This window comes from Buteo buteo, chromosome 7 (assembly GCF_964188355.1).
Source record: "Buteo buteo chromosome 7, bButBut1.hap1.1, whole genome shotgun sequence".
In the NCBI taxonomy this organism is placed as follows: Eukaryota; Metazoa; Chordata; class Aves; order Accipitriformes; family Accipitridae; genus Buteo; species Buteo buteo.
In genome coordinates this window covers 11,745,778-11,769,714 of record NC_134177.1, presented here as the reverse complement: position 1 = coordinate 11,769,714, position 23,937 = coordinate 11,745,778, and the positions used below count along the sequence as shown (strand labels likewise).

Sequence of the window (23,937 nt, the reverse complement as noted above, 5' to 3'; positions counted from 1 at the left end):
TGGGCCATACTGACAGAGCTTCTGTACATCTTTTTGTGTGTATATTGATGACTAACATGGTTCTCGCTGTTGTTCTTTCATTCCTGTATCCCTACAATCTTTCACAAAGTAATTCAAGTTTAAGTAATTTAAATCTTATTCTAGGAGGAATTGTTGTACTGCAGAATAGAAATATATTCTACAGGCTGTTTGCCCTGTTTTTTTATGGCCTTAGTGACATTAGTTGTCTGCATTTTGGAGCAAAGTCCTATATAGATACATTCATTGAATCTTTCCAGGCTTTACCTGATGACCTAAGCAAATAAGACTTCTACAGTGTGCTGCTCCCTGGTTTTTCCCTTCACTTTAAATCTGTTCAACATGTTGGTGAATTTAAATCAAATTTACCTAAGGGGAATGGGATAAAAACCTCAAACACACTGTGTTTCTATGAGTGTCATGAAAATGGGGTATAGGCAAAGAAGAGACCTTCTTTTAGTGACCCAAATCTGGAAACAGCACGACCTTTAGCAGACACCAGACAATCCATTGTGGGCTGCAGTTTTCAGAAACAGATCTGCAGAGAGTGAGGATTTACATCTCTGTTCAAGAAGCCTATTTAACACATTTTGGTAAAACCAACCAGTGTTTTGCCAAATGTTGGTAAAATTATCCCTTGTCTACTGCAGGTCTACAGACACTAGAGCTGCTTTTCTTAGACCTTGTGGATACCTTAGTAGACATCCCCTAGTGCGTGAGCTCCAGTATCTTGTGCTTGAAAGACACCTGTAAGAGCCCGGGTAGCCCCAAGATGTTCTCTCCCATCTCAGGTGACCGCCCGGTCTTCCTCTCTTTCCATCCTTGTTCTCTCCTGATATAGGTTGCAAACACTTGGGTTGTTTTAATTTTGCAAAGTTGCATGCACTTGTATTTTGCTTTTTAAGACATAAATATTCCCTCTTCTATTCAGCATTGTCCCTCTGGCCACTTAAGGACTGTAGGGTGAAATTCACTCTAGCGACATGTGGTACAGGACCTTTCAGCTAATCCGCTTGCTACCTGCAGCATAGAGTATAGAAGAGTTTGTAATTGGAGTTATGATGGGCTGACTTGCTTAAGATAAACACGGAAGAATGGACTAGTGTTGAATCAAAAGTTACATTATGAAATTACTATGCTTCCTTCTTTGTAAGATGTTTAAGATGAACAGACACCAGACTCAGAGACAAGATGACAGGAACTCCACACTGATATATAAGTCAAATGTAAAAGGACCGTAAACTGCAATTTACTTAAATTTATTGCAGGAGTCAAATATGGGAAAAATAAAGAAGACCTACAAGGAGTGGGATTGTGCATAACATTTGGTCAGTTTGTCCTTTGTTATCAGACATAATTAGCTCGGCTCTCCTGTTACCTGCTGATTAGTCTGGTGGGTTTTGTTGTGTCACTAGGAAAGTGAAAAAGACATATTGCAGTGATTAGAAACAGGTGCATATCTTTTCTATCGAGGGCTTGTGGTTGCAGACTCTTTGAAACAGGCAAAATACACTCAAGTCTGTGCCAAATCCAGATCCCTGCTGTGTCCCACAGTGTGCTCCCATGTAACGCTGCAGAACTGCAGCATGTACAGTGTATTTTGCCTCTTCTTTTAAAGTAACATGGGGTTGTGTGTGGAAACACACATCACTTCCAATTTCCAAGTGCAGGGTTGAATGGAATCAGAGGGCTGGATTGCATCACCTTTCCTCCACCGAACATCTCTCTTGAAATCCGTGAGACAACTTGACAATGTAGGGCTCCCCTCAGCTTGAGTGGAAATAGGACACCTTGCTCCAAACTGATGGTGGTTGAAAGGGAAACAGACTGAGCCTAATTCCTAGATAAGTGCATTAAACTGGGTGGTAAGGTATTGGGGTGGAGATTAAGAAAGTTTGGATTTGGTTGGAGCATTGATTGCTGGAACATAATTTGTTAAAATATTTTTTGTGTATATTTGAGAGCTACTTGTGAGAAGGTTATTTAAAGGCTTGGTTAAGCAAAGGTGGGCAAGATTTGTTACTGGAAATTCATATTTATTGCACTGGATACTTGTATCAAGTATAGGTATTTTATAAAGATTCCATCCTTATCCCAAAAGCTTTTTTTTGGATAGTACACAAAGCAAGCCGTAGGGGAAAAAGGCATAGGATTAGAACAGAATAAAAGGTAGATTGTCTATGAAGCACTAACCTAATGAAGACCGTGGCTGTAGAACAGGCAAACAGATGTGCAAATACCAGTAGAATTACTCATAAAAGTGAGTTTACTTTCCTGCAGGGAGGAGAGATGCTCTGGGCAAAGTCGCCTTCCAGATGATTTCAGTTCATAAGTTCAGGACCTGGGACAATTCCCCAAAGATTTAGAGGTGTGGGATTTTGTGTCCCATGGGATCTCACTAATATTTGTGGATACAGACTTAAAACCAATGGTGTCTGATTGTATATTGAAGAAAAACTCCAAGTGCCTTTAAGGAGCTGGGTAATGGGAAGAGGATCCCCAAAAAATCTGTACAAACAGATCTAAAAGCACTTTGCCTAGGATTTCTGTTCACTAAAAAGGACCTCAGGGACCAGGAGATTCTTTAGAGAAGAACCGCAAATGATAGGGGATGACCAAATAGAGCTAGAGAAAACAAGATATTTTAGTAAATTTAACAGATAAAAATCAGAATATATGTGAGGAAGATAAACTTTAAAAGGGTACAAATAGCTAGGAATAAATTTCCACATGGTTAACTTCAGTCATGTGTTCTGTTGCATGCAGGCAGCAAAGAAGTTACTGCTGTATATATTCTTTATTATGAACTTTTTAAAATGGCAGGGTCCCTCAGAATCACTGCGCTATTGTTCTAACTTTTAATTTATTGCAATGCAGGGGTTTCAGAAACCAGCTGAACAGGAGAAACCTCTTCTTACAGTGCAATTCACTACAGTATTTCTTGATTGTTGACTATTATGCTAGTTACACAGAAAGAGTAAAACCAGGTGCAGATCGAAATATTTTGGAAATCTTTCCAAAAATAAACAAAAAGTTGGATGGCTAAAAGTGAAATCTCAGTGGTTGCCTTGTGTTCTCAAAAAGGTTGAAATGTCAAGGCTGTTCAGTGGAAGTACCCTGCATGTGTTTGGCCTAGCACTAAATCCCACGGTGTCTTTGAATGCCTGGGAACACTTGGTCAGCCTTGGATTACTGTGTACAGTAGAGATATCACAAAAGGGACTGACCTAGCAGGAGAGAGAGGCTGGTCCCTCCCCACTCTAAACCTTCATTTCAGGAAGAGGATGATGTCCTACACCCAAAATGATCGTAATTCATCTTGAAAGCTGCTGGGTGCCACTTCCCATCTCTTTAAATTCAAAGACTGCTGATTTCCTGATAGAGTTAGCCTCTTGAATGAGTCTTGGAATAGCGATAAAAACAATTCATGACGTGAATACCAAAAATTGTCCTTTTACCTTCATCACATTGGCTGGAAACCTCACTGTTAAGAGACTGCTTGAGAGAGCTAAGTGCGGTCTGCCTTGGTAACTTCTCCCTCCCAGGAAAGAATGCTTTCTGAGCCAGGAATCTGAGTTCACAGCAGCACAGTCATTGCCTCGGTGTCCTGCTTGACATCTTGTTTTAGTGAAGGATTGAAGATCCATCTGCCAAGTGCTTGGGAAAGACTGCAGGTAGCAAAGATTCACGTTAGGTCTAAGTCATAAGTAGACATCTAGAGGTTCTCCCAGAGATGACCACATAGCAAGTACTGTCATTCAGTAGATAAATCTGATGTATCTGAGGTTTGTAACTCCTCTTCGCTTTGCTCATTACACTTGAATCTTGCAAAGAAATCAAAACAATTTATAAAACCTCTAAGTGCAACTTGCTATTTTGGCACCTCACAAAGTCTGCTAGGCACTTGTGCAGGCACAGAGGAAACCAGCTTACCTGTGACCCTTTGCTGGTAAAAAGGTACCAGCATAGGAACAGGGAGAAAACCTGCACAGGCAGAAGGTGGGACATAGGCATCGCTGCATAAGGAACCATTATGTCTGGTATCAGTCTGCCAACGCTGGACACGTTTGATATATCAAAGAAATGGCACGTTCTCTTCATTTTCCATCATTATACTGTCTGTCCCCAACTGTCCTGTGCTCTAGCCTGACTTTTAAAATACTTGGGCCCCACTTGCATCTGTATTTTCCTGCTTGTATCTCGCTCAGCAGCGTGAACAAATCTTTATGCATTATGCTTATTCTGTTGGATATCATTCCCTGTGTCCTTCAGTCTGCAATTAAATGTTTTATCTTGTACATGCTGTGTAAATTCTGTCCTTCTGAGTATTTAGTGTTTTTCCCTCGGGAGAATTCCTTCTTGTGTAAGTATCCAACTTAATGGTGCAGTGGTACCACTTGCACAGAAGAGCTCTTTCATTCTCCTCTGAGGTTATTGCATCAGGTTTGAAGGTAGTTTTCAGGAATGGTGTAGGCAGTAGGTGTGCTCTGGATGGCAGCATCTCCTGTCACAAGGTGATGAAGACCTGATGTGGGTTCACTGGCAACCCACAAGACAGGACACTCTTGTGTTGTTTCTCTGCCTCAGTAACATGACATGATCTGTGAGGACTGGAGACCTGAATTCTGATTGATCACCAGCTTAGATGTTTCTGGCTCATGGGAGCTGGAAGCTGGGAGAACACCACCAGCACGAAGATCTACCCCATGTTCCTATGGGAGGATCGACCATCCCACTCTCCTGAGAGCCTGGGAATGCCTTGTGCTGACCATGAGCCATCTCTGAGCATATCCTTCAAAGCTGGGCGGCATGGGGGAGCACCTTCTTTGTGGGGGCTTTAAGTGCTAACCTTAGCCAAAGTATTTGAAACAGAGCTTAATTGATTTGCCTTGTGCTAGTTTGTGTATAAAACTCAGGGCTCTGTAATGCACGATGCGTGAAGTGCCACATTATGGAGGTGTCCTGGCTTTGTTTTGAGATATAAAAGGTAGCTTTTAAATTCTATTAAGTGGTTTTAGGACATTGCTGAATTTATTAGCTGCTACAGACAAAAACTGTATGCAATTCACATGGAAGCCTTACTCCCAGCATTTAATTTAGTAATAGATAAAGTCTCCTCACAATTCTGAAACTGTTTAAAGAATTGGTGATGGCTCATGGAAAACTCTGGAAAATATTCTGCTTGGGAAGGGATCTCTTCCTAGTATGTTTGTGCGCGTTTCATCTTCACTTGTCCTTCATTGCACTTAATGAACACATGAGTTTTGTTTTGTACCTTATCCGGAGCTAATCCCAAATTGGTTTGTAAAATTGTAGTTGTCTCCATAACATTCAGTTGATGCCAAAGACAAAATGGCCAAAGGTCAGGATAGTTGAGACCTGAGTAAAACAGTGCTTTAAAAGTCACTACAAAGCAGGTAGGAGTTATTCTGGATTTTAGACTCATTGATGTCCCACATTGACCTTTTAACTTAAGAAGAAAAGGAAATAACAAAAAAACTGTTACTCTTGATTTTATGAAGTGCTCTGAATATTTCCGGGTTCTCTCAGGACCATTGAAAGTATCACTTTGCAACTTCACCATTTCTATCAGTGGTTTCTCAGATACTTCCAGAAATCCAGGAAGTACCAAGACTTTCAGTATGGGAAGAGTTAACATTTGAAGATGGTTTTATTTTTTTTTTCCCTTCCCCTGTGATCTCATCCTCTTTCTCACTTTGGAATAACTGGTGCCAATCTCGGTTCTGCTAATGTTGAGGATTTCGTCCATCTCACAGCTCCTGAGTTTATGCAGTAAAATGAAAGAAGTCGCAGCTTTTATTGTCTTTACATCAGCCCAGCTCCTGAAGGAAAAGATGTAAATGTGATTTTAAAGACTAAAGGAGTTAAAAGGTTGAAAGAAAGCAATGGTTTTAATTGTGATTTAAGAAGCAAAGCAAAAGCCCAAACCCACCCAGCCATTTTGCCGTTTGCAGTCTGATGCAGGCACTTGGAGTGGCCAAGCTGACGTGCTGCGTGTTGCCAGCTCCCTCTCTTTTCACCCCGTGCAAGTCAGGGGCCTGACCTTGGCCATCTCTCCAAGTGCCACAAACCCAGAAAAAAGTGACTAAGCATAGTTCAAAGAAGAGTTCAATTATCTTGAAACCTTGGCCAGGCTGTTCCTGATGGTCTCAAAGTCTCTCTGTGACTGGTAGGTGAAGGGGGCTGTTTCTGTGGGATGTTTTTCATGCAAACCAGTAGCAGAGGGGCTTGGAAGGGGACATCTCCTAGAGGCAATGCCTGATAGTATGTGGTATTTTGTGGATCATTACTCTTTAGAGGTACTTGTTGTTTGTTTGGGCAGACACTTTTTCCTCTTTTGAAGTTGTTGCAACATTTACTGAAGTCATATTTATGCTTGGATGGAAAAGTTGCTGCTCTGCACCCTGGAGACTTGTCCCACTCTCTTGAGATACAGGATTCTGATTCCTTTTGCCAGACTCTTTTCATGAGGTTATGTCAAGAAAGAGACCTTTAGAGAAGGAAAAAGCTATTACTTGCTTTAAAAAAGGTGTAATTAGTTGCATTTCGGTTGGCTAAAGGACCATCATGTGATGTTTCAAAAAATTTGGTTTCATGGTAAACAAGTTAATGGATTTATGCTCAGTTGCACTGGGCTTTCAAAAAGCAAAATGGCCCTAGGGCACGCAAGTAAAATTGAAGCACTTTCCTTGTTATTTTAAAATAAGTAAAATAAAACACACTGTCTGATTTTCTGAACAATAGCTTGGCTTCCTGTGGTGGAAAAGTAACCTCAGCTGAGAATTAAAGCCACCCACCTTTGTCTTCAGGCTCTAGAGCAGACAAATAACTCGCTCTTTCCATGGTTCCACTTTTATTTTTATATTAAGCTCTTCTCCTCCTCTTCTCCATCTTGCTCTTTTTTTTGCTTTCCCATTTGCTCTTTTCTCCCACTCAGTCATTCTCTTTTCTCTCTCTCTCTTTTCTTCTCTCTCTATCCCAAGAGGGACACTTCTGTAACACTTGAGCCGTGGATGTACATCCACATGCCAAAAAGAAACAGAAATGTTTGGGCTTGGATCGGGGCCTTCATTTAAAGGCATGTGTTAAAGATCTGTGAAGGCCTATAGTTACTTCCCAGCAGCTTCCCCAAGTTTCAGTGCCATTTTCTGCCTTGGTGCAACTTATATTTGTTTTGTGTCCATCCCTATTACTATCTGCAGCCCATCTGGCTCTCCCTTCTGTAACTGAGACCCTGCATTGTAGGAACTGTCCTCACGGGTTTGCCCACGATCACACATGAGAACCTCAGCCTTGATGAAGACCCATGCTCTACTGTAGCACTCCTAACAGCAACAAAACGTGCATGTAGGCTAAAGGCCTCATTTGTCTCTCTTTATGCAAGTTTTTCATACTTTTGCAAGGTGCTAAATGTTGCTTTGCAGATAAGAGCAGCAACATTGTACCCCCAGGGCAAGGGAATGGGAAAGAGCTGTAATTATTTGCTGCAAGAGTTTGGTCTAGCTAGGGAGCCGCCAACTACCTTGAACTGCTGGCAACAGGTAGGTAGTTGGCTGTTTTCTGGCTAGAGCAAGCACTTTGCAATCTGCTTTGAACTATTCTTTATCTCCCTGAGGGGTGAAGACAGTGTAAGAAATAGTGGTTAATACAAAAAACTTCGTATTAGATTTTGCATTGACTTAACACTCTTGCTAGTGTTTGTCTTCTCTCCTGAGAATGTTGATGATTGAAAGTGAGGTGGAAATAAATGGGAGTGTGTATGCATGCTAGAGAATTATATTCTGCTGTTTTATCCTTGAGGAGTTGCATTTTTAAGTTGCATGGTCCTGAAATTCGCATGTGCTAAGGTATGAAGTGAACTTGCTTGGTCTGTGTCTCTGTGCTAGGACTGACTAGGGTTGCTAAAGACAGAGAAGAGGGATTTGCTGCCAGCGTGTTCCCTTGCATACTGTTCAAATACATTCAACTCAACTTTCTAACTCCTGGGGCAAATACTTGATACAACTTGCTGGGTTGGCAGTTTTTCTTGAGCATTTACAGGGTGAAAGGGCCTTTTCCCTCTCTTCCAGCTCTTTCTTGCTAATCCTTTTTTGTTTATAATTTTGCTCAATAAAGAAGGAAGAAAGCTCTTTGAACTGTTTTGTCGTAGAGAATGAGATCATCAGTGAAAAAAATAAAAAAAAGAACAGCTTGTTCTTTGTGCTTCTGTGAGGTGCCACCATTCTCCTTTGATTTTAGCATCATATCAGTGTTACATACACAAGGTTTTGGAGTGGGTTCAAACAAACCAGATTCCCAGATCAAGGAGCCGATCCTTCTCCAAAACTGCTGTGTGCCTGGTGCAGCATCATGCTGAGGGAGACCTGCCTTTTGTAGCTCTGTCACGTGGCAAGCTTCAGGAGGAGATCCAGGCTTCTAGAAAGTTTGAGGAATGCAGGCCCATTATATTCTACCATTCTAGCAGCCTGCGTGATGGCAAACAAAAAGGGAAATTGTCTTCTCTGCGTGCAGTGCCACAAGGGCATCAGAACTGTGTTGTCTGCAGTAAGGTGGCAACAAATCCTGTCCCTCTTGCACAGAGCATTGACCCAAGAAGAGCTTTGGTGGCTGAGTGCCCAGTCCTTTCCCTGTTTCTACTTGCAGACCTCAGGAGGAGAGCTCCTCTTTGCAAAGGGCCTCATTATTGGGTTTTGCACTGCCATAGTGTAATTTCAAATAATACTCCTGTCTCCCATCCATCTCTGTTGCCGCGTGTCTGTAGTTGCAGAGAGGAGCTAATAGGGTACAGCTGGTTAATAAAACATGCATTGCTTGAGTCTAAACTGCATTCCCTGTTGCTAAACGTCTCCCATGTAGCAGCTTTGTAGTGTAGAGTTCTGATGGGATGACAATTTTGCACCCACTTTCAGATGAAATTATTTTAAATGAAAAAATCCCAGCGATCCTGCGTGAAAAAAGCCATCCAAGTGCCTTCAGCATTTTTCATTGCAATAGATGCTCCCTTCAGCTTTAGTATCAGCATATGAAGTGTCTGGCTTAATCTCCTGTACATTCTTATGTAAATTTCTTTTTAAGAAAAAAATATCCTTAAACTGGTGGTGTATACCTAGCTTTAGGGGTTGTTGTGGAGCTTTAGCTTCACTGTAGGAGAATTTTAAATTTGGGGTGAAGCAAGTCTGTGGTTTGTAAAGTACTTGTTTCTGTAAGAAATTTATGGTATAAAGTCTATCACGATGGGGAGCTACGTGCCAAGATTTGAAGCCTCTATTTGCTGGAAAAGTAGATTTCTTAATCAAAACGAAGGTGGAGTAGACCATGTGTAGCAGCCTGTGGTGTGTGGTCTGTGTGGTGTCCACCCTTTCCCCCTTTTCTCTGCTCTCTCTGACAAGACTTTTTCAATAAATGAGTGCCAGTTTAACTCTTTTCCTTTCATTCAGGCCACATTTTCTTTTTTCCTTTGGAAATAACACAAGACTTCCAATGTGAAATGTTCCTTTTGTGACTTTGTCATAAAAATTAATGAGACTAGAAAAACTGTTTGTGGACCTGGAAGAGAATCCTAGTGAATAGTATTTCTCTATCCACAAAGCTCTTTCATTTTAATTAGCAAATAAACCAGGAGAGAGCAGTAGGCAGGTATTTCTGTGCAGACTTAGGCTGGTATTTTGTCTAACACGTTCAAAAGCAATGATTTGAGAGAAATCAGATTGGTTGATTGCTGTGCTGTATCTTCAAGTTCTCTTGGTCTGGATTTTTGGGGGGTGAGGGAGATAGGGTGATTCATACTTGAGCAAGACAAACCCAAAAAGCTGCCAGTTTGCATTATGTCAATGTATGTAAGAAAATATTTAGATAGAATTTCCATTAAAAGTTCAAAAGCAGGGGGCTCACGCTGACCCTGGCTTTTAGAAGCTCTGGTGGGAAACCTGAATGAAATTTAACTCTGCTCAATGTGTTTTCGTTGGCTGACTCCATGTTTTATTATCTCATGCAATGAGATCTTTCTTGGTTTGTCGATTTTCTACCGAGGACAAAAAGTTCATGTATGTAACAGTGCACATATTGAATTAAAGTACGATTAAAGGCATGATGTAATGACCCCCTCTCCTTTTCCTTTAGTCAATATTTGCCTGCAGGGTCAATACATTACAATATTGACTTCAAAGTATTCAATATTTTTTTACCTTCTGAGTGTGTTGGCTTCAAGTGCATGTAATACTAAACCTGTTGGTTGAACTGTTGGTCTAAGACTTACTGTCTAAGTAGTTTCAGGCTTGGATGCCTAATCCATGTAGAGCAGCTTTCAAGGCATGTGATAATATCACAACACAGCTGTAGGCAGCTTTCTGAGGTGAACCATTTAATCTGCAGTCTTTTCTCCCAGCTTCCTAACGAGTGGTGGAATTTGTCCCTTGGTGTGCGATGGGATTATTGCCCTCTCTCCCTGCTGGCATCATATTTACTCTGCAGGACCTTCCAGTGACTGTAGGTTATGTGGACAAATCTAATCCCCAGCGCTCCCATCTTCCATGTGCGTTTCTGCTGCCTTTACATCTGTGCTCTGTTGAGTGTACAAAAGCAGCTCAAAAAGCAAGATAATACTTTACGTACTCAAAGTGCTACGCAAACATGGCTTAATAAAGTTAAATTAAAATTGTTACGAATTCAAACTTGCACAGAGCGGGTTGGTGCTCACTTACCTGAACTCCCAGCTGGGGGGCACAGTGGGCTGGGTGGCTCTCCTAATATGAGCTTGCACCTTCTCATGCTTCCTCTTTGCCTGTATATACATTTCCATTCCCACTCTGCTGAAATCTAGCACCGGTACCCATCCGAAGGGCACATGGGCAGATGTACAGCATAACGATGGCAGCTATAAACCATTTATCTTTCAAAAATGTGACACTCTAGAGAAAGGCTTTGATCATATTCTTTGCAAGGCATATAAACAAACAGGGTTGTCACCAGCATGGTATCTTATTACGTTGTCTTTTTTAAAAAATTAAAGAAAGAAAAAATATTTATAGATACCAAGAACTTAGTGAATTCCTCCAAAGAATGAAATGTTATAATTAGGAACCCGCTGCACTTAGAACTATTCTACAAATAAGCACCTCAAATCTAGCCTAGTCTTTCCAGAGAAAACAAAGGTCAATAGGCTTCTTTGAGGATTAGCAAACCAGAATTTCTTGGACCAGGGTACTAATTACTTCCAAAGCTGAGGATGATCACTACTTCCAAATCCAAATTATTGCCAAAACCTCATGATAAACTTCAGTAGTACTCCCCTCTAGCCTAACTTTTGAATTAAGATACCTCTAGACTGGACTCTAATTAAAGGATAAAGAACCTAATCTGAAGGGAAGGCAGGATAACAGTGGGAATATTCTGCTTGTGGAAAGCTGCACTTCTGCGTAGCCTGGTCCAAAGTCATTTAAGACTTCCCCGGTCACTAGCAGCAATTTGGGCTCAACCAGGGTGAAGTGGAAACAAGTGCAGCTCTGAGAACCCAGAAACATGTGTGACCGGCTGCTCCATGCCTGGGAAATGGTGTCCTGCATTGCCTGTGTGCTTGCAAGGTGGGGTCCCATACTTCTTGCTTACTGTTGTCTGATAGCAAAGGGCTGAGGACTGGGCTCACTATTACAAGCTCCCAGTTGGAAAGACTTATCCACGTGGTTTTTAAGGGTTTTCATATATCCACCGCTGTGCTTGAGGATTCATTCATATGTGTATTCACTCACATGTTGTAGCCACAGTGGCTGTGAATTTGGTAGTGTCCTGAGAGACCACACGTTTCATCTCAGATGGAAGAGGTGGAAAGAGGTATCATTTTTGTGAGATCTAAGCATAAGGCAAAAAGGTTATGTTAGCACTGGAAGAGGGAGGAGAGGGGTCAGAGTTAAATATGTCAGCAGTTCATTTCCACCTGCAGCCTACTGACTTCCTTGTGCAATTTCAGGGAACTTCGAAGTGGGTGTACACATCGCAGATGTAAGCTACTTTGTACTTGAAGAAACAGCACTGGATAAAGTAGCGAGCGAAAGAGCAACTAGTGTCTATCTAGTGCAAAAGGTAAGGACAACTTTCCCTTTTTTTGTCTGACAACTTTGTCTTCTATTTACCATAGATTTATTTTAAAGGTTCGTTTTCAGATGCCCGCAATCAAAATCTGGCTATTATTGCAGCAAACGTACAAAAATGAGTAAATCGATGCAAACACAAGAGCTAACATAGCTGCTGACTACCTTGGAGCTTACGGAGAGAGCACGGGGTGAAGCAGCAGTTTGTGACCCTGTGTCTGTGGGCAGAGACCCAGGTGTACTAGGGCTTGCCAGCTCAGGACCAGCTTCGTGTGAATGGGAGTCTGCTGATCCGGAGCTAGTTCAGGGCTACGTTTGCACCATGCTGACCTGAGATAAGCCTGACAGACCCAAGCTGGCTTGTCTGCTTTGCTGTTGGGCGCTTGAAATTTGCAGATGTGGTGTTGGTGATGGAGAGTTTTGTCTTTATCTTCAGTGCAGTAGTACTAGCTAATCCCTCCCAGAAGTGGATGCATAGCAGAGTAGGATGTAAAACACCTTGTGCAATCTCACATCTTGAGGTGCAACAGAAGGTTCACACTCTTATTTTATCTGGGTATCCCAAATACTGGAGAAATGGTGTTCTTTCATCATGCAGTGAAAAGATACTTGAAATTGTACAGATTTTAGTGTAACAGAGCTAAATGTTAAACTCAAGTTTAAAGTTGACTTCTAAGCTTTAAAAATTAATAGGTTCAAGTTCAACATTATCAGAAAGGAAACATCCAGGTTTTGTCTGTGGCTGTCTCATTTTCAGTTGAATGTGCAGAAACACTTCCTAGCTCATCGGATACCACCGGCACTGTGCGTGCAGGGAAGCCGAGAAGCTTGGCTGTTAGTGTCCTGTGTTGGCTTGAGGCATCAGCTGCATGAAGAGGAGTGTTGAGGGCAGTCTCATAGGAGCAGATTAATCTGCCTCTCCCCACACTCCCATTCAGTCAGGCTGAAGTCCTTGTCTCTGCAGCCCTTTCTGGGATGACAGGGCATCTTTTGTATAATAAATAAACAAACGTATCCTACTTGCTGCTTCGGATTAGGAGTGATTCTTCCCCTCCCTTCCTGGATGTTCCGAGGGTTGCTCTCCGGGGAGGGTCTTGTAATGATGCTTGTTCCAATAGCTTACTGTGTCCTCTCCACACTTTCCAGATGATAAAATGATTTATTTTACACTACTGAAATAAAATTAGTGGTTTGATATCAAGCTGTTAACCTTTAGTAGCTGTTCTGTAACTTTTCTTGGGTAGAAATAGCAAGGCACAGCTTCAGGGGGTCTCAGTGAGTCTGGTGGGTTTTATGTCTCTGTGAGTATGGGTTGCATGGAATAGCCATAATAGCAATGCAGAAGTGCCTGAGCTGGGTCAGTGGTAGTGAGACCAACAGCACACAGGTGCTGCAGTGCGAGACCAAGGAGTGGCTGCACTGGGAAACACCAGTTGCCAGTGACTTGCTGTTCTCCAGGAGTGGGAAGCAATGCGTATCTCATGGAAACAGCACTTCTGGCACTAGAGTCTTCCCAATCCTACAGCCTCTCCAGTGATAAGCCCTTGGCTTCTGCGGTGTTCTGCTTCCCCCTCTGATGGATGACTCAATGGCTGTAGCTCACTACGGGAGATGTGGGCTGGCTCAGGGGGAATGTCACTGCAGGGCAGCAAAGCTGTAGTCCAGGAACATGTTGTCGCAGTATTTCCAAGTCAAAATACTGTGATTTGAAGGCATGTGATTTTTTTTTTTTTAAGGGAGAAGGAAGACTTTTCTATGGAAAGGAGGCATTTTTCATGATAATCTAGTTGAATTCAAAAGCTAATCGAATTTTCTTTCAAAGTGCTTTTTTCCCCCCAGCACTACCAGTCAGTCACGTGCGATGCCAACGTAAGTTATCTGTTGCCCGTAATCTTCAATTGCTTTTCAACTACCTTGGCCCAGCAGTCAGGATTAGTGTTTTACCCACACTTCTGCCCTGCAGAAAATATATTTTAAGAGTGCAAACTAGGTTAGATGATGAAATGGTCAAAATTTTAGTTGCAAGAGATGAAAAGGAGAGAGGGAATGGGCAAAGGAAAGCAGCCAGGCTGTCTGAAACAAGATGGTAGCATGAGTCTTGTAGAAAATATGCTTTCCTTTGACGGAACTGTTTCCTAAGACAGCTGTGATTCTGCTAGAGGTTAGCACCATGCTAATCCTCCCAAAGAAGTTAAATAAAGCCACATATTTAATTTTCCTGCACCATGTATCCAGAAGGGGAGTTATTGTGTAATTGCTAGCAGTCTATTTAATAAAAGTCAAAAGTGTTTGAAATAAAAGTGTATCAGGTTTTAAGAAGCAAGAAAACCTAAACAGTTTCCTCTTTTTTGGCACATCTTATAGTGTTATTTTAGGTGTGAAGCAGCTCAAGTGAGAGGTCAGCCATAAATCCCTACAATATTTTATTGGTCCTATTTTATACTGGAGATCAAAGATCAGAACTGTAAGCCTATCTTTCACATTGAGTCCAAGGACTTCGAGACATTCACTTTTGACACCAGCAGGTTGTCAGGGTGTTGATATTTTGATAATCTCAGGCTGAGTAACAAAGAGTTGCTCAAAATCTGAATTCATGGAAGTGTTGATACAAGTCTTGAGCAGAAATCTTGGCTCATAAACAAATTGCCTATTTCCTTTGAGTGTCTTAGTGTGTAAGCAAGAGGCTTGCTGAGCCCACCCCATTGTTGGACCTCGGCATCCTCCTCCCAGCTCTGGGGAGAGCAGCTGATGGAAACTCTTGGTTAATACAATCCCTCCCCATCAGACCGGCAGTGGGAGAAGGGGTCACCCCCAGAGTCAGCGGCGGTTGTAACCAACTGAACCAAGCCTGAGCAGGCAGCCAAAGCAGGGTGCCAGCAGAATGAGGTTGTTTGAAGGGAGCAAAGCTGTCTGTGCGGCTTTGTGAAAATAAGGGGGTTTTCTTAACCAGAGTTTGTTCCCTTTTCCCTTTGGTTGACTGATCGATTTTCCCCTTCCGTTCCTTGAAAAGCTGCTACAGCGAGTCCATTGATGAGAACTGCCCTGGCTAACCTGCTGTGAACCTGACTGGTGAGTCAGTCCTGGCTGCAGCAGATGTTTCTGATTTTAAAGGGAATGGGAAGTTTTATCATCCCAGTATGCGTGTGCTCCCTCCCACTGCCCAGCTCCCTAGGAATGAGTCTGAGCCTGGAAACTCGCATTTGGTTTCTGGAAGCACTTTATTAGCCAAAGAGGCAAACCAAAACAAAACCAAGGGCTCTCACAAGCAGGAGGTTAGATCTTCCCATGTCCAAAGCGAGTGCACTGTGCAGAGGAGCCAGCTGCTAAGCAGTGTGGCCAGCCTTGGTTACAGGTCCATGTGTCTTATAACGCTGGGACGATGATGTGTAGGAAACCCCCCAGCACCGGCGGAGCCTTCGCTTACTTTGGTTTTCCCTAGCTGCCTCCCGCTTTGGTGTGCTGGGACATGTGGCTGCCTGCGGGGAGAGCCGATAACGTGGAGGGAGGCTGTCGGGCAGTGCTATAGCACTAAGTCTCAAGCCGGATACGGTAGCACTGGAGATTTCGCATGTGGGACTTGGAAGTAGGGGGAGAGAAATCCTTTGTCTGTGATTTGATTTGAAATGCAGACCCACAGCTGCGAGCACTGTGGATATCTGCCTTTCACTCAAAGAAGTGCCCTTTTCCAGTATCTCTTGGGCCCTGCTGGGCTTGTGGGGAGAGATGATGTCTTTTATTAGTCTGACTGATAGAAGGGGATGAAAACCAGACAAGCTCTCACCACCAAAGCCTTTCTTCAGCCCTGTTTTCTATGATACATTCATTAGGAAGGATTTCCTGGGGGCTGTAGGTCCTTTTTTTCATTGTGAAAGTTTTTTCTCCTAACCCTGCTGAGTCTCTCCAACTGCATTTCTAGATTCAACTACATTTATACACCTGCCCTGTTCTAGCTTTATGATCCCTGTATAAGCCGAGGTGACTTTATTTTCACCTGCAGTAAAATCAAGCTGAATGATGTGATCCCCAACATAGGCACATCCTTAGCAGTTTGCTAAGGAAACCACTTCACGCTGGAGGTGATAACCCTCGGCAGTGTTTCAGCTAGCTGGATTTCTGTGTGCCGTGGCAATACACAGGGCAGCTGGCAGACACTGCTGTCTCTTGGCAGACAGTCACGGGAAGGGCAAAGTATTTAAAAGATGCCGGGCAACCTCTGGATTATTTGAGGTGATGCTATGCAACTCTGATATTTTGCAAATCTAGGCATTAAAGACGTACTTAGGGAAATCTCCTCTCATCCTGCGTCTCCTTCAGAAAGAGATGGAGATAATCCTATTGCAAAAGTTCCTTCTGGGCAACCCCTGGGATAACTTCTGAAACATCTCGCTCTCCCAGTGTGACACAATTGTGACATCTTTGTATGTTAAATGCTGGGCTTGCAACTACTAAGAATCCTTTCAGCCTGTGACCATATCATGTTAAGGGAAAAGGAAATGTGTATTTATAACCTAAATTTCTCTGCTTTGTGACAGTTGGTTTATTTTCCGTGTAGAGTGTGAAGAGGAATCGTGATGTTAAAGCAGAGGCAGGCAGTTAGCCAAGACTGTCATGGTGTTGAAAACAGGTTTCTTCTTTTAATTCAGTGAGGTAGATAAAATTGAAATACCTTGAATGCAAGGTCACATTGTCTTATGTATGTACTTGCTGAGCCCAGGAAAAGGTTGAATTCTTGCTCTCCTGTGACGCTTCCTCCATGGCTTGGGTTAAGTTACTTTGCCTAAAGTTTCTCTCCTGCAAAACAAGGGTAACGTGGGTTGATGCTTCCCTATTTAACAGTAGGTTTGTAACAGCTAATTGCTTGGTGAGTGTTTAGTGCCGTAGTTATGATCTGAGTTAAAGCTTTGCTTGTGTTTCACATCATTGAAAGCCCTTCCATAGAATTATAGCCTCTTGAATTGGATATTAATCCTGCTCAAGTACACTTAAAACAAGCATCCTGTTGTTTTGTTCGGGCTGTTCTTTGTGGATGGGATTTCAGGTTTCATGTAGGCATTTTTGTAGCAGACTGTTACTGCTGCAGGAGATGTGAAGGGAAAGAGGGTGTGCTAAGGCACAGAAATATTCAATAAGTACAGACCATTATCAGATAATCAATCACAGAGGGGGGGAGAGAGAGAAAAGCTAGTAACTGGACCTTTTAATTTGGGTGGAAAAGGGCACAGGAGCTTTTATTAAATTACTAGCACTTTGTTCACTATGACCTGAACTTCAGGGTCTCATGGTGGTCATGGGTGATCTTAGGCAGGCAGGGATTTCCGATAGTCTATAAAGCTGTTTTCTCTCCTTTCTGGTATGGGTTGGCACCACTCATGCTAAATTTATAACTTTGTGGTGTAGGTCCTTCCAGGCAGCATGGCCAAGCTCACGTACTGGATCTGTGAGTTATTAATGTACCAGTATTGTTAACATACTGCTCACAACTGGAATAACAGAGTTGACGGCCTTTGTGTTGCGGGAAACAGCTTATCATAATCTGTGCCCTTGTGACCTTCCAGCTGAACTAGTGCTGCTGATTCATGTTGCGAGTGACTCCTTGACAGTCACAGGCTGTACAGTTAACCTTTTGGCATTAATATGCACTGCAATTAGAATGGATTTATAGCCATCGTCCGGTGCCAAACCACAAATGTGATTAAATATTTTAAGAGTCTTTCCTTCAAAGCAAAAGGTAAATACAAAATGTGTGCACTTGAGGAGCAAATGGACACCTGAGACTTTTTTTCTTACTGTTTTGAAGAACAGTAGTACCCCTGGCATCCAGGTAGGAAAAGTTGTTTCTGAAATCACCAAATAGGTGTGTCAGAGTTTGGAAGAGCTGGGGTTTGCATGCCAGTTGGCTTCCTGCTGGTCCTATATTTACAGGGTGGCACACAGAGCAATGAAAACGGAAACTAAATTAAATATCTAAAATATTTTACAGCAACCAAGTAGGGCATTTCTCTCTGTGTTTTTCTGGAATGCACCAGCCCACATTGCCACTCAAAATAAACAAGAGGAGTAATGTGGTTCTTCTTTGAGGGCAGTTATTGCTTCTTCACAAAGGTAAATAATGAGAAGGGAAATAAGAGTGTGAAACACTAATAATTAGGTTTGCTTCATTAAACAACTGCTACATATTATCTTTACTGCAGACTTCACCTGGGAAATAACTCAGGGATGGTAGAAACACTTGGAGCTGCTCAGGTTTGCTCTAGTGTGAATATGCTCCAAAGCTTTTGCTTTGTTGCTGTAGTCAGGTGAGTCATTTGTGGTTTGGTAATTCAATGTTCAGCAGCAGAAATATTGATTAGTTGTAAGGAATTAGGACACAGGTTAAAAAAATCCCTGCCAGAAATTTCTGTTGGCTGACATTTTGTTCAAACAGAGTTGAGTATAGTAAAATAATAATTGTTCTCCCTCTGTTTGCAAACACCATGTTCAATAGTCATAAAACAGGTGCTTTTGTTTATCTCACCAACATCTATATGTTCCTGTCTCCGCTACAAAGCATGGCTCAATTTTTAGTAAAACCATGTGCCACTCCTGTGATGCATGGGAGAAGTTTCATTTATGCTTTGCAGGGAGCAAGACTTGCATTACTTGCCTGGTTACACAGTGTTCAGTGTCAAAGCAAGAAACACAGTTCCCAAATCCAAGCTCTTGAGCTCCTGACTGCTAGGACCATGTTTCTTCAACATCAAGTTTCCTGATGTGCTGAGCCTTCCTCATTCTTCCCACTGCCATTTTGGCAGTGGGAAAGAAGTGGAAAACAGAGCAAACTTTGTGACCTTAAAAGCTGCAGAGTGAAGTGTTTGCATAACGAGGATGCAGGATGCTCCAGGGTGCTTACTCCATTCCTTGGAGGTGAGCACTGGGAGTGATTCCCAGGTTGCAGACTGACAGCTCCCTCTGGTCTCAGTGAGGGACAGGGCTGATGTGAGTGTTGGTGGCCTTAGCCATGTCTGACTTCCTCTCATTTCAGAGGATTTGGTTTGCTTACTCATTCCGTGCCAGTATGCTGTTCACTATGTAATGTAGCTCTGGCATGGGTGATGCATCCCAGAGCTATGGTGTAGCCACTCCTGCCACAGAGAATGTGATCCTGAAGGTTTAATGCATTTTCTCCTTTTGTGCATTATTGAGCTTGTCTTTTACCAACTGGTCAGGGAAGCTTGGCTACAGACAGGTCTCTACTAAAAGCTCATATTTTAGCAAGACTCTCTTCTCTTCCCTTCCCTTCCAGGTGATCCCGATGCTTCCGAAGCTGCTCTGTGAGGAGTTATGCAGTCTCAATCCCATGCAAGATAGGCTGACGTTCTCTGTGATGTGGAAGGTGACTCCAGAAGGCAAGGTACCTCAAGTAGCAGGCAGTCATTTTGCTAATCAGTCCCCCCTCGGTGGCCAGCCCCTACTCTTGCGAACAGAGTGGTAAAAATGCCGTCCCTTAACACCCAGGTGGATAGCAAAGGACTAGTCAGTGAACAATACTGGAGGATGTAGGACTGACCCTGTATCTTGTCTTACTGATGGGATACCATGGAACTTCCAACTAGAATAATCTCACAACTTGGTGGGGAAAGGAAAAATATTTGTGTGAATCTCAGGGAGAATTTCCTGCTCCTTGCCAGGTCACTCATCCATTTAATGCCTTACCTCCAGCAGCAATTTGAAGCTAATGCTTTGGGTGGGACAAGATGTTTCCCCCTGACTCCAACCCTGCCTTGTATTCATAGGCAGTTGTGCAATGCAGTGAATGCGGGCAGTATCCCTCTGTGGACTCTCTGATAAACAGACTATTTCATTCTTCTTCAGAGCTGCAAATTACATCGATCCAAATAAAGTGTGATAGCTCTTCAGCAAAGGCACAGCTCCATCCTCTGCATGTCTTATTTCCAGGGAGCAGTTGTGGAGGCTGTCTGTCAGTGCAGTGAGCTGCCTTCAGCTGCCTGTCAGCTCTCCCCAGGTCTTCATTTCTCTCCCTGTTCCCCTCCCACACTCTTTGTAACCCTAACAATCACCTCTGGTGATCACAGGGTCCCCTTGCTAATCGAGGAGGGGTAAAGACTGCCACTACCAGAGGACTCTCCAATCTATGCGAAGCACACTTTTTGTACTCAGAATTACTTTTTTTTAACCAGTGTTGTGCTCATGCACAACTCTGTCTGTGGAGAGTATTTCTTGTGCCAATTTGGTGATTTTTCACAAAGATTAACTTTACTTCCGTATTATTGTCCATGCTGCTCTAAAGGATACTGAATCTTGTTTTGTGCTTTAGCAAAATACGGTTGCAGTCCTATAGCTGTATTTCTCCAGTGAGTCCCTGCTCGGGCACTGCGGTGGGTTTTATTTGTTCGTTGTGAAAAGCGTTCTACTTCCTATAGCGGCAGCATGATTACTCATGAGGCCTTCTAATAGTAGCTACTTGGTGGGCCTTTTATTGACTCTGGTCTTTGAACAGCTAATAGTAAAGTCTTAGTTAAAATAAGCCTTTAATTAAATCTTGTCTCTTGTCCCCTGCAATATATACATTATTTGCTTTTCAAAGTGTTCAGACCAACCCAGTCTGACCAGTGAGAAAACAGAGGAGCTGCAGTATCAGCCTTACACCTGCTCAGGGAGCTGATCTCTGGAGGAGCAGTGGTCTGGGCCATGGCCATGCTGCCCCTTGGAAAGCAAACTGCCTACGGCCATCTCAGCAAACTGGTTTCTCCTAGGAGGCCTTTCGGGACTTAATCAAGGTCACTTGATTTGAATATCAGGTGAAGGCCAGAGAAGAATTTACTGCTTCCAAGAGGAAAAGTGCTTGCAGGGCTTTTGCCCAGCGGGGCATTCTTGTAAGAGCTTATCTCTTGGGTTGAGTGGGACAGAATGTGTCTCCTGTATTTCTAGGTGTTACTGTAGCCTAATCTCAGTGTAAACAGGATCACATGCTCTCCCAGGCTCCGCTGGGTGAAAGGGAGGTGAGTCAAAGGGCCCAACACAGCCTTTGAACCTCAGCTGGTGGGGGAAAGCCGTGAGAACACTGACATTGAGGTGACGACATTCCTCCGTGAGGGATGCAGGAGGCCAAAGAGCACTTCATTGCACCCTGTGTGCACAGCAGTATCATAACCTTGAGCTTGCAAAGCAGAGCCCAACAGCGCTACTAGAGGCAAGAGCTGCTCTGAGCTCTCACTGTTACTGTTCCAAAGCAAATAAGTCTAGAGCTAATGCATCTCCCAAGGAAAAGCCACACAGATTCCTCACTTGAATGTGACTATTGATAGGTTGTTGGGATTTTTAATTCTTGTTTCTTTTAGAAAAATAATGCCAGACGTAGCCCTTTCTGAGAGACAGGCACTTTCTTGTTTCTATTGCTTTTGGGTTCTGGAGTTTTTCTCTTCTAGTTTTCACTGAGTGTAACAAAACGTTGCCTGAGCAGCACTCCGCATAGCTCCATGGACTCCAGTGGGATAGTGTGACATGATGTATCTGAAATGACTTTCCAAGGGCAGAGGCGTTAACCATATTGTTGCATCTGTGCTGTTCTTCAGAAGCAGAGCTGGGCGTTTATAGGAACAGCGTAGCACGTTCTTGTTCGGATGCAGTCAACAGAAAGATATTTGAAAACAAACGATGCAACTCTTCCTTTTAAGTTATTGCCTGCAGATATTTGAAGCACAGCCCTTCTGGTTCCTTCTACCAGTGATGAAGAAAAATTGCTTCAGTCTGAAACAACCTATACAAACAATGTGTCTTCCAGGCTCAAAACTGTTGTCGTCAGCCAGGACACGATATGGACACTGCCTTGCATGGAGAAAGTCCTCAGCCTCCTGCACAGTTATGTCACACCCTCAAAGAGACCTGCACCACCAGGGACTGGGCTAATGGGAGGGTTTCAGCTGAGCCACACTGACTGCCATCACATGATGTGCTGGGGACTACAGCTTTTTCTCAAAAGCAGCCAACGCTGGGGAAAGCCTTAACATAACCCTAGAAATGTTTCGGATACTGGTACTCTATCTGGAGTCTGGGTGCGCCAGGTTTGCTGTGATGGGGGAGACCTTGCAGACTGGTCTTGCAGGCTACTCATAATCTTTGAGTCTCAGCTTACAACCCCCAAATGTTGCTCCTCTGCATTGCTTTGCCCATCCATCAGCCGCTGGTACATGGGCCAGCCAGCCTTGTGCGGCTTTCCCTGCAGAAGTGGAGCTTGCCCGTTCTCTGGTGGGGTCTCCAAACCAGGGATGCAGGGCTGTGGTTACCCAAAGTCTGCTTGGATGGCCGCTGAAAGCAGAGATGGGGGGCATTTCCAGGAAATACTTGGACAGTGGGTAGAGTTAAGTTAGCCTGCTGCAGCAAGGCTGAGTGTGGCAGCTCTGCTCACCACACACAGGGATTACTGGACTGCATGAGCAAAATGTGTCCAAACTCCATTCTTTGCCTACGTGACGTGTTTAATGCATCCAGGCAATCTTGGTGAGAAGGTGTTTATTGGGTATGTTAATAAGAGATCTCTCAGGATTGTTACTGTCCAGTTTACACCTGTTAGAGCCATTGCGGGAATGGAAATTGGGCACTCTGCATCACGCTGCTTGGTTGCCTTTGAGAGACCAAGAACACAAAAAGGAATTGAGGAAACAGAGGAATAAAAGAAATTTAATATCTGCTACTAATGGGCTGCTTGTTCTGACGCTTTGCCCTGAATGTAGCCTGCCTGAGATTTGTCATTCTAGTTATATTCTGGGGGCCCAGTATGCTGCATCTCTCATCTTACAAGGAAGTGAGCGGAGCTCTGAAATATTTGGCCTCTTCTAAGCAAGGAGAAAAATGAGGTTTTGTTGAAAGCTTCAAGTTCAGACAGCAAGGCGGAAATCCGGTCTGTTACCTCTTGCAAGGGACAGAGAGAGCTTTTGGAAGCCAGTGGCAGAAAGCACCATGTAGCCTCAGAGCTGGCTTTCAGCAGTAACCTGGCGACTGGGGAAAGTGCTTCTCTTCAGAATTACCCTTCTGGTTTGTGCCCTGTCCTTAACCCTTTTCAACACGCTTGTACATGACAGAGTTGACTCACCTATTTTATAGAGCAAAATGCGAGTGCTCTCCAAACACAAAATATTTAGTGTGGAATAATATAACAGTGAGGGCCAGAATTGATAATGACCTTTGATGCAGAAATTAATAGCTGGAGGTGGAGGAACTAGCAGGGAAATAGAAGTAGTGTCTGAAAACGTTTGAACAGCAAGTTGAAAGAGCTGCCTTTTACAACTGGAGGGTCTGTAGAAGTGCTCAGCTGAAATGAAGGCTGCTCAGCATGGGTCCCAGATCATCTCAACAAGGAACACTACCTTTTTGGTGCCTGAGTACCATCCATGTCTTACTGAAGTCTGAAGTATCTCTATTGCCAACTGGCTAATAGTCTTCAGCTTGCTGGAAGGGGATCATTTAAAGAGTGGTGCAGCCTCTTCCACACCAGAGATCGTGCTTGCTTGATATCAGGAGGTTTTTTGGGTCCAGCAGATTTCATCAGATGTCACTGACCTACCGGATATGGATCCCCCATCACCACGAGAAGCTGAACCACATTTAATGGGATGCAGCAGGGTGCAGAGCAGGTGCTGCCATCACTGTCACAGCATCTCTGTCCAGCTTTGTGACTTTCTCTTCCTTTCTTCTTGTCATAGAGAAAGGGGCACACACAGAATAACCGTGAGCCAAGGGTCAGAGCACTTTACATTGCAAGACATCACTTGCTGCCTCTCCGCTATTAGGACACTTTCTAATTAGAAATGAGCTTAAA

At 43.3% G+C, this 23,937-nt stretch overlaps 1 protein-coding gene across 5 annotated transcripts in view; it reads left to right on the top strand.

Annotated features, from left to right (window-relative positions):
* Nucleotides 1-23,937, top strand: part of DIS3L2 (DIS3 like 3'-5' exoribonuclease 2) — a 197,739-nt gene that overhangs the window by 106,219 nt on the left and 67,583 nt on the right. For all 5 annotated transcript variants that reach the window (XM_075031552.1, XM_075031553.1, XM_075031551.1 and 2 more), the window contains 2 exons: nt 12,002-12,114; nt 19,405-19,512. In XM_075031552.1, the coding sequence (XP_074887653.1) occupies nt 12,002-12,114; nt 19,405-19,512 (221 nt within the window). The remainder of the gene's footprint in view (nt 1-12,001; nt 12,115-19,404; nt 19,513-23,937) is intronic.